At 42.4% G+C, this 11,133-nt stretch overlaps 1 protein-coding gene across 2 annotated transcripts in view; it reads right to left on the bottom strand.

The window, feature by feature from the left end:
* WBP11 (WW domain binding protein 11) overlaps positions 1-11,133 on the bottom strand; it is a 17,724-nt gene continuing 6,591 nt past the window's right edge. For both annotated transcript variants that reach the window (XM_015421305.1, XM_015421306.1), the window contains exons 6-12: positions 10,814-10,947; positions 9,238-9,437; positions 7,956-8,150; positions 4,887-4,988; positions 3,467-3,775; positions 1,432-1,614; positions 1-1,031 (exon numbers count right to left, since the gene is read on the bottom strand). In XM_015421305.1, coding sequence (XP_015276791.1) covers positions 613-1,031; positions 1,432-1,614; positions 3,467-3,775; positions 4,887-4,988; positions 7,956-8,150; positions 9,238-9,437; positions 10,814-10,947 — 1,542 coding nt within the window. In that variant the 3' untranslated portion in view covers positions 1-612. The remainder of the gene's footprint in view (positions 1,032-1,431; positions 1,615-3,466; positions 3,776-4,886; positions 4,989-7,955; positions 8,151-9,237; positions 9,438-10,813; positions 10,948-11,133) is intronic.

The following is an 11,133-nucleotide window of genomic DNA, read 5'->3' as shown; positions in this document are numbered from 1 at the left end:
TACATCAAATATTTATTCTCTTTCATGAGACAAGTGATATTCCACTTGTCAGCAAGAAGCCACCAAGGTGACTACAGGACATACAGGGTGCACGATTCCTGCATACCATATCTGCAAATGATAGCCTGCCCATCTCTAAGACAGCATATAACCAATTTATCTCACTCAACTAAAACCGCATTACAAAAATATTTACAGAAAGCCAACAAAACAGAACATACAACCCTGATGATCAGGTATATGTGCAGGAGATACTTCACCAACACGTTGTGGTTCCTCAAATTTATTCCCCTTTAACCATAAAATATTCAAGAGACAACAGGTTCTCCATGGAATCACTGACACTTCTCAAAATGACAGACCACAACCTAGGAGAGTGCACGCTCCTAAATTTAGTCTTTCATTAAGAGGCAGCGGGTGATTTTACCCCTCTGGCACTATCTCGACTGGTCTCTGTCCCAACTTGGAACACAACTGGGATGGAGGGACTATTCTTTGTCACGAAAGGAAGAGCTGCTCCACTGGATGCCACTATAACATGGAACCCCCCGACACTAACAGAGTATCTGATCTCAGTACAGCAGATATCAAGGTTAAACTGGAAACAGATTGTCACAGTAGCCCTTCCATTTCCTTCATGAAGGCTTCATACACATCATCCTTGGTCTGCACAGAGATAGGGGCAGAAGCGCCAGCTTTAGGTGTTGCTTTGGTTATCTGAACAGAAGGTTCGTCATCAGGTTTCCTCTGAGCAGAGGCAGAAGTCCCCTTGTTCTCTCGGCGGACTCGCAGGGCCGTGGGCACAAAACGGGTGATCTCAGCCTTGGGGTTTGTAATTTGTGGCTTGGCACTAATAGTTGCTGTGGCTTTCTTCTCAATGGTGGCAGCACTGGTATCGTCTGCCTTAGGGCGCTGAATCAAGCTGGGAGGAGCACTCAGTACTCCAGGATTTGGAATGGGAGCTGGTGGGAATATCCCAGGTGGAGGAACCAGAGGAGGACGCAACATGCCTGGACGAGGAGGTGGGATACCTGTATGAGACAAGCATGCCGCAAAGGATTAACAAATTACAGGGAAAACTAGCTATCAGCTGAAAGTCCTTTAAACCCCCCCTTAGTATCAACCTAATTTTTAATCGGAAGTGCCTATGCTCACACACACTTAAACCTGTATGGTGCAGTAGTTAAGGTGGGGTACAAATGAAGTAAATAAATTCCAGTCTGTGTACCAATATTACACAAAGCCTCATGCATCCTACTGAAGTTCCTTTCAACTTCTATGCTTGCCAATGAGCATAAGAAACATACTACTGCGTTGTGTTTGAGATACATTAGTAGCATGTAGTAAAATGTGTTGCTAGACTGATTAAAATCCTTTGCTCTGTATCTTAACACTGGAGAAACAAGAAAACAGACTTCACTTAAATATTACCTGGCGGAGCTGGAGGTGGTAAACGAGGTGGGGGTCCCCTTGGCGGAGGGCCAGGAGGCAGACCTGGAGGTGGACCCGGTGGAGGGCCAGGGGGTCGGCCAGGAGGTGGTCCTGGTGGCAAAAGTCGTGGTAATGGACCACGTAGTCCAGGCAATCCCGGTGGCCTAAGGAATGGAGGCGCCCCTGAAAAAATGTACACAGAGTAGTTATAAGTCCAGAAATATTAGTTCAACACTTTCTACCAATAATTGTGGTCAGCTGAAATCAAGGTGAAATACCTTGTTTAGACAAAAACACCAACCCGGACCACAGTCATGGTGACTAGGATTAATTTAATCCGAAGAGTCAATTTAAATCAGAAGGGAAGACCCAGTCTTACCATTAACAAATGTAATAAATTAACAACACCAGCCAAACATCATGCAATTTCTCCTTTTACTGCCAGTCTTGCTAGATACTGCGTAGTTACTCTTAAGCCTGAGCTGGCTCAAATGCACAAGGAACGGAGAGAACTGCAACACCAGCCAGGTGCTGAGATCTGGAGCCAAGCACTTGCCCCATCCCCTTCTTGCAGGGAACCTTTTAAAGCTGCCTTAAAACAACTGACCAGAGGCTCCAGCCAAAGGGGCAAGGGCCAACCAGTCTGTGGCCTAGCCAGCTGGGAACCTCTAAGAGAGCAAGCGCCTGCAGAATACACAGCTGAGCCATCGACTGTCTGACCAAGGAAAGAGGGAAACACCAGAACTGGCTTCTGAGTCCCCTTGGGGGCTGTACCAGAGAGCGCAGCGTGTAACTGACATCTTGGGAGAGGAAGGTAGGGGACACCTCAGCTGGGTGGAAGAGCTACACACCAGGCTGGCTCCAAAGGAGGACAATTTACTGTACTCCTTTTCCTTTTTTTTCTTTCTTTGACTGTAAATCGTTTATTTCAGTATTTTTGTAAGCTACTTTGTGTCTCCCAGTGGGAAGACCAGTGGGGTAAAAGTGCCTAATAAAATGTTTTAGAATAAACAGCATTTTAACTTCATGCATGAGAAAGAACGTTCACATGAAAAGAACCCACCACAGCGAAATTATTCTAGCAGCAATTGGCCCTTTAAAAAAATATATATATCCCACCATTCCCACACATTCAGAGCAGTTTACAATGTAATGTAACAAGAAAAAATTAATCCAGCCACAATCAATAAAGGAGCACATAAATTCATTCAAGCCAAGCAGACACACCTGTGGTCAAAGGTTTCAGGATTTCCAGCTTTGGACCCCAAAGCAATAAGTATTTCTTGCTAGGACTATTCCTTTAAATTTAGTTACAAATGGTTTTGTAAACTGTCATCAAGAACATCTGATGGTCCCATTATATGAGGTTTTGCAGGAAGGTTGGATGCAGATTTTCAGCGTGATCCACTTCAGACGACTATGTCCCAGGTGAAATTGTAACAGGTAATGCTGCTCATATTATAAGAATAAGCTCTTGATGACAGTATGAAAAGATTATGTAATTTATGGGGTTTTTTGTTTACAGAGTATCCAACTAGAACAAAATTTAAGCAGATCTGTTCTTTGAGAAAGTATATGGGAGACATGTTTGCAGTAAACTAGCATTCACTTCAGAAAAAGAAAGATCTGTATGGTGAAAGAATTTTTTGTGGACTTAATCTGAAAACCTAAAGGAGTTGTTCCTAATAATTTAACTTGGAATTACCATACTCACACATCTGTACATCTCTTGAAGAAGGTATTTTGTGTATTTATCTGTATGGTATGGTCCTTATGTGCATACAGTATTACAGTGTGCATTAATTTGCTTAAATAATAAGAGTATCTGGATTTTATACACAGCGTTGGTACACAGTTCTTTTTGTTTACTGATCTCATTACTGTGTAGCTCACCTTTTGTGTTGTTGTCTACAAACAATAAAGGAGCACATAAAATTCATTCAAGCCAAGCAGACACACCTGAGGCCAAAGGTTTCAGGATTTCCAGCTTCGGACCCCAAAGCAACGATAAGGATGGGGTCCTTCAAGCACTCACCTGGAGGAGGACCAGGAGGAAGGCCAGTCGGGGGCCCCGGGGGCCTCAAGGGTGGTGCTGGAGGTGGTCCAAGAGGGGGTGGTCCTGGCATGGGAGGCGCCTGGATCTGAGCTGGAGGAACAGGCTGAGGGGGTGGCTGCTGCTGTTGCTGGGTAGCTTGGGTGGGCGCTGATGATGCAGTCTCCGTGTGGGATTCTTCGGTACTTTGCTGCTGGGGTGTCTCTTCAGCATCTGAATCCTCATCATCGTCATCATCATCTTCTTCAGAATACTCTTCCACCTCTTTGCCACCCTCAGGAATTTCCTGGCCTGCAGGGAAGGGATGAGAGATGTCTTGGTAGAATCAAGGGGCTTAAAGGCATACAAATAGAGACCAAAGGCACAGAACAAGCTGACCTTTCAGGAAAAGCAGATTGTTCTCCTTCAAAGTAAGAATCCCCCTTGAAGTTTATACAGAATTTCCATTTAACAAGAATTCAGTGTCTAAATTCTCCCTACACCCATCTTGATAATGTAAGATACTATTATACACTGCAGACATTTAAATTAAAACAATTACGGCTGCATATGGCACTGAGCCTTGCATTTACATGAAGTCCCAATGAAACTGACAGAGCTTAAAAGCACCAAGTTCAGTTTGCAAGTCACCACATCCTAAAATACAGCTCTTCCGCTGCACCTCTGAAACACATCAAAAGTACAAGCCATTAAATTGCATTAAATTCCAACCCATTAAATCCCTTGTAAATAATAAGTTGCTTAATAGTCTGCTGCTAATAGATTCCCATGGCTGCAGAAGCCCAATTCTCAGCAACAGAGTAGCAAAACCCAACCTTCCAACAAGTCTCAGCAGCAGACAGAAGAGCCTTCTCATTTTCCTCCTCTGCTGCTATAGGACTCCATCAACTGTCAACAGAAAGAGGGGGACAGAGTCCCTCCTCCTTTTTTATCACTGCTGCTGACAGACGGATCACAGACAGTAGCAGAGGATGTGTAGAATTCAGATCTGCACGTTCCTGTGAAGAATCCTGGTGGTAGAAAGTACCATCAAGGTGCAGCCAACTGATAGTGAAGCCATGATGTTTTCAAAGCAAGAGAAGAGCAGAGATGGTTTGCCATTGCCCACCTCTGTGGACCAACCTTGGACTTCCTTGATGGTCTCCTATTCAAGTTCTAACTTAGAAGTCAACTACTACACGGACATTACCAGTTGGAAATTAATGCATTATCACAGCTGATATGCTAATACCATATAATGCAAACAATTCCTGCTTATAAAGCACAGACCAGATCCTGAACCTTCACTTAAGAATATCTTTGTGAACTAGTTCCCAAGGCCAGCAGGATTCTATTGCTCATATCTAAAAATAATGGGCTCAGGGGGTGGGGAGAGCTGAAAAAAAAGTCAAATCCTTTTTACCAGCCATTCGCAACATCATGGCCTGAAGTGGAGTAAGTTCCTTCATGTTCTTTTTCTTCTTCCGTGATTTTCCAGGCATGTCAGCAAACCGTACACTATGACCTGCAAGAATATGCAATAAATGGTAAAAAGTTTCACAGCGATAAAGTAGTAAACAAGACAAGTATTAACAAAAGTCACAGAACAGCAGAACATCGGTTCAGTTAAAAAGTTGAAACAATGATTTTAACCACAAATATAAGTCCATCAGAAAACATTAAAAAAGAAAATTAAGGAGCATCAAGGCAAACAATAAGCATTTCAAATATATCCAGAGCAGGAAACCAGCCAGAGAAGCAGTTGGGCCTTTGGATGCCTAACAGGACTGCAAAAGGAAGATAGGGAGATGAGAGAACCTGAGTGAGTTTTTTGCTCCTGTGTTCACTGTGGAAAGTACCCAAGCCACAGTCAATATTTTCAGGAAGGGAGACTGAAGAACTGAGGTGACAAGCGATGACGTTCTAGACATACTGGGGAAATTAAAAACCAATAAGTCTTGATGGCATACACCACAGAGTTCTTCAGGAACTAAAATGTGAGACTGTTGATCTACTAACCCATGTATGTAACTTATCACTAAATTCAGCTACTATACCAGAAGACTGGAGAGTAGCAAATGTTACACCAATTTTAAAAAGTGGTTTATAGGGGAACCAGTTTTTTACAGGTTGCTTATCCTAGCATCCGTCGTAGGCAAATCAGTAGAAACTGTAATAAAAGATAGAATTATTAGGCACATAGGTGAACAAAGACTGCTGAGGGAAAAATCAGCATGGCTTCTGCAAGGGAAGTCATGCCTCATCAACCTTCTGGAGTTCTTTGAGAAAGTGAACAAGCATGTAGACAACGGTGACATTATATACTTAAGAGTTTCAAAAGGCTTTTGATAAGGTGCCTCACTAAAGACTGAGTGAACATGGCAGTACTGGGATAAGAGGACAGGTGCTCTTACAGGTTAAATACTGGTTAAATGTCAGGAAGCAAAGAGTAGGAATAAGTGGGCAGTTTTCACAATGGAGGGAAGTAAGCAGTGGAGCCCCACAAGGATCGATATTGTGGGCAGTACTATTTAATTTGTTCATAAGTGATCTGCAGCTAGGGGGTGAGCAGTGTAGTGGCCAAGTCTGCAGGTGACACAAAATTATTTAGGATGGTGAAAACCAAGGATAACTGTGAAGAGCTCCAGGTGGATCTCCACAGATTTGGTGACTGGGCAATAATGTGGCAAATGAAGTTCAATCTTGGTAAGTGTCAGGTGATGCACACTGGAACAAAAAATCTCAACTTCAAGTATATACTAATGGGATCTGAACTTGCAGAGACTGAGATGGAAAAAGATCTTGGGGTTGTAGTAGATAGCTCAACAACAGTGTCAACCCCGTGTGCTGCAGCACTGAAAAAACACAAACTCTATGTTGTGAATTATTATGAAAGCGACTGAAAATAAAACAGCCAATATTATAATGCCCCAGTATAAATCTATGGTGCAGCCTCATCTGGAATACGGTGTGCAATTCTGCTCACCGGATCTCCAAAAGGACATTGCAGAGCTGGAAAAAGTACAGAGGAGGGCAACCAAGATGATTAGGGGGCTGAAGCACCCTATGAGGAAAAGCTGAAGAGTCTCAGACTTTTCAGTTTCAAAAAGAGACAACTAAGAGGGGACATGATAGAGGTTTATCAAACTATGCATGAACTAGGAACAGTTGATTAAGATAACTTTTTCTCCCTCTCCCAAAATACTAGGACTTGAGGGCATCCAAGACACACACACAAAAAAACTTCTTTACACAATGAGTGATTAAAATGTGGAATTCGCTACCAGATGTATTGATGGCCACAGGCATAAATGGCTTTGAAAGGGAATCATGGAGGATAGGTGTTATCAGGGGCTACTAGCCCTGGTGACTAAAGGGGTCCACATTCAGAGGCAGTAAACCTCTGAATCCCAGAGCCAGGAGGCAGCATCAGGGGAAGGCTACAGCCTCTATGCACTGCTGTTGGACCTCCAGAGGAACTGGTTGGCCACTGTGTGAGACAGGATTCTGGACTAGATGGACCACTGGTCTTGTCCGGTAACTTAGGGCCTTCTTATGTTCTTCTCATTTATAGCACATTTAAAATTCTAAATAATTTATTAGTAACTTGAAAGACAGACTGTTAAAGAGATTCAAAGACATAGGAACTATGCGCTTCACCAAGACCTAGTAGTGAGGGTGTTGGGGGGATATGTAATCAAGTTCCTTTCCTGATGTCATGAAAATCTACATGTTTACTTATGCATGCTAATTCCTAGTCAGCTACCCTTAGAACGAATATGTTAGGTGACTCCTTTTTCTTCTTTCTGTATTTCTTTACATTATGCATATTATATTATTTCTCATATACACACACACACACACACAAATAACTACAAAATTTCCTTTGAATTTCTGTTGAAGTCCATCTCTTACGGCTATTTTATATCCAAGTCTGAGATTCAAAAGGCCTGAGTTTCCCTAGTTTAGTGTAGTGGTTAGGAGCATGGACTCTAATCTGGGAGAACCAGGTTTCATTCCCCACTCCTCCACATGCAGCTGCTGGTATGACCTTGGGTCCATCACAAGCTCTTTCAAAACTGTTCTCTCAAGGACAATTCTTAAGAGTGCTCTCTCAGCCCCACCTACCTCACAGGGTGTCTGTCATGGAGAGGGGAAGGGAAAGGGATTGTAAGCTGCTCTGAGACTCCTTCGGGTAGTGAAGGGCAGGGTATAAATCCAATCTATCCTTCTTCTTCTTAAACACTTGCGCCTTCAAAGCTAAAATTTAACATCTATATATGTCTATATATATAAAAATCACCAAACAATAAAGCTCGAAGGATGATCTTGGGCAAGTCACTCCCTTTAGCCTAACAGCATACCCTGTCTCACTTAGTTGCTATAAGGATAAAATGAGGGATGAAAAACAGTGCATGCTGCCCCAAACTCTTTGGAGGAAGGCTGGGACTGAGATGTAACAGAAGTATTTCCACTTTCCTAAGCAACTTACCTGATTTCTTATCTTCCCCACCTTCCCTCTCAGCATTGTCATCATGATGCATTAACTCCTCCCCTTCACTGTCTACATCAGTCCTGTCACTGTCACTGTCATCAGTAGAGTCATCATGCTTGTCTTGATCCATGTCCTCAGGATATCCCTCATCTTCGCTGGTGCTGGAAGCCTCGTCATCATGTCCCCGGGGACCTAAGGAGTACCAATAAAAGGTGGCCACCAAGGAAACCAACACAACAGTCAACATGATCAGTTTGATTCTGCAGTATGCAAGCTTTAGTGGTCTCAATTCAAGAAGGAAAACAAAAGTGGGAGAATTAACAGTTCCAAGTCTAAGGCCTAGATCCTGCTGATGCAAGGGGAGGGATTTTTGCCAGCTCCCCCCATGCCAATTCCCCTCTGAGATATCCCTTGGGGTCTCCTTATCATGCAGGAGCAGTATTTCAGGGAGTATTTTGTGTTGCTGTGGGTACAGGGGAAAACCACCCCTCCTCCTTGCACTCAGAAATTCTAGGCAGGATGCAACCCTAACTCTGCTGCATACATCCCATAAATAGCACCTTCATTATCCAGATACAGATGCAAAGAGGGAAGCAGTAAAAAGGGACATGTTATAAAATCACTACAGGATAGCTTCATCAACAAATACTGGCTTCTCTAGCTGCCTGTCTCCCCAGCGGTTGCTCTCATACACCAACCCACTGGCAGGCCAGTACAGAAAATGGGCATTACTGAAGAGTTTTTTATAGAACTGTTCCCAATTCACATGAAAAATACAAAAAGTCTTAGGCCAATGTTATGCAACATCTATGACATCATGGCAGTCAGATCCAGAAACAACAGAAGATTATATATTAGAATAATCTTATTTACACACATCAAGCATGTTTCATACTAGGGAGCTGGTAAGGTTTAAATTTATCTAATGACACACACACACACACACATTGAAAAGTACGGCAAGCATAGGAACACTTAAGAAATCTTGTACGTTTCCTCCATGACCTTTATTTTGGTACTCCCTGAACAGTTTTTCTGACTTTGAAATTCCTTTTGAAGTCCATCTCTTAAGGCTACTTTACATCCAAGCCTGACATTCAAAAGGCCTGCTAAAATTAAAAACTACTTCTCTAGTCCCATCTAAAAATGAGGAAGGAATGGCACAAAATGTGTTGTGAAAACTAAGCAAGCATTTTTCCCTTTTCACATAAATCTGCTGAACAGATGAAAGTGGAAGTTTCTCTCACACACTTTGAAAAGGGGAAAGCCATTTATTTACCTGTCTCTGGACTGTAGGACACCTCCTCCTCTCTCCTGCGAGGGGCCATTTCTAGAGTGAATCCTACTTTACGACTATACATCTGCAAGACTTGGGGTGGTGGTGGCCCCGGTGGAGGTCCAGGTGGCTTCCTGCCAGGGGGTAAGCGAGGGACACCATGCCCAGGAGGTGGAAGAACAGAAACAGGCCGAACAGGAGGGCTAGAAATAAGGTTTGGAAAAGCAACCGCTTTTAGTAACCACCATATGGCGGCTGTAAAGTATTATGCAGCTCCAAATGGATTACTACAGCAAATACAAGACCATGGCTTCTACAACAATAATTCCTGGTTCACCCTTATCCAGGGCCCAACTGTTCCTCTCCTGCCTTAGAAGTATTTCCCCATCCTCAATGTGAGGAGCAGGAAACTTGTTTTGTGTGCAGAAAAAGGCTTCTGAGCTACAAACACACTATTGCTGTTCTGCTGAAATCTAACAGAACACTGGCAAAACTTTTGCCTGACATTTTAGCTAATGAATGGCCAGTTAAGATGATTCCAAGGCAGAGGATAAATGAAGTAAAATAGTTTGTTTTAAACCAGAATTCTTTTGCCTTAACCCATGGCCTGAGCCCCAACGGCATGCAGCGTGAACAAAGGGCAGTCAACTAACACACTCTATTCTGACCTAGAGATGTAAAATTTCCGGAAATTTTAAAGCTCGGAAAAAAACCCGTTTTTTTCCGGGGGGGAACGGAAATTTTCGGAAAAATTGAAAAAATGCTACATTAGCATTTCTTTTGTCTTTTCTAGTTTGAAAGTCATTCTGTTACTTTAGAAACATAAAATATGACTATGGACATTTTTACTTGGCATGAAATTATCACAACTAGCATATTAAAAATATAGTGTATCCAAACAATTATTACAGAATACCCACCCACATGCAAAAACAAAACTGAAACTTTTTAATTTTCTTCTGACAATTGCACCTCCTAAAGGAAGAAATGCATCTTGTTCTTGCATTGGAGAGTTCAATTTGTAACCTAGGACTTGCTTGTCCTCAATGCACAGAAATTACATCCATCTGATACCATATATATATATATTAGAAATGGTTTGGAAAATATTTGAACACCTGGTCTTAAAATATTTTATTCCTCATGTTAAAATAAAACGTTCCATAATCAATTTTTTTTTCTTTTTTTCAATTTTTCCAATTTTTCGGAAAAAAACAAAAAAGGTTTCAGGAAAAAACCGGGGGAAAACCAGTTTTTTCCTGAATTTGTCCGGTTTTTTTCCGGGCCTTCACATCTCTATTCTGAACACTCATTCCAAAGCTCATATGCATGTCTAACAAATACCTAAAATAACTAATATTAAAACAACTCTAAGAATTACATTAGCAACTGCAAGGTAAAGGTTTCCCTTGCTCAAAAGCCAGTCAAATCCAACTCTAGGGGGTGGTGCTCATCTCTGTTTCCAAGCCACTGTCCGAAGACATTTCCGTGGCCATGTTGCTGGCATGATTAAACGTCAGTCGCAACAGCAGACTCTCACACACTGTTCTCTAGCCTCTTCAACAGATTCTTTCCTTACCCATAGGCTGAGGTTTTCTTGAGAATAGAGGGTGGCTGTGCTCCAGGCAAAGGGATGTCCTGAATGAGGATGTTGGAGGGAGCATGAGGCATATCTGGCAGGGGGATACTCTCCACCTCAACATGCTGGGCATTCTGCGACAGATTGAAATACCGTGGAGGTTAATCTTCAGGTTGTAGCAACAGCCATTACTTCCAGTTGGCATTAAACAATACAAATCTTCTGTTAGTAATCACTCCAGAGACTGTGTTGCTATTAATATTGAACACAAAGGTCCAGAAATTTAGTTACAACAGCTATGAAAAAGGATAGTACTTTTT

The sequence above is a fragment of the Gekko japonicus genome, unplaced genomic scaffold, assembly GCF_001447785.1.
Source record: "Gekko japonicus isolate JY-2015 unplaced genomic scaffold, Gekko_japonicus_V1.1 scaffold443, whole genome shotgun sequence".
Classification (NCBI taxonomy): Eukaryota; Metazoa; Chordata; class Lepidosauria; order Squamata; family Gekkonidae; genus Gekko; species Gekko japonicus.
Note: the sequence above shows the minus strand (reverse complement) of the source record. Positions and strands in the feature narration are given on the sequence as shown.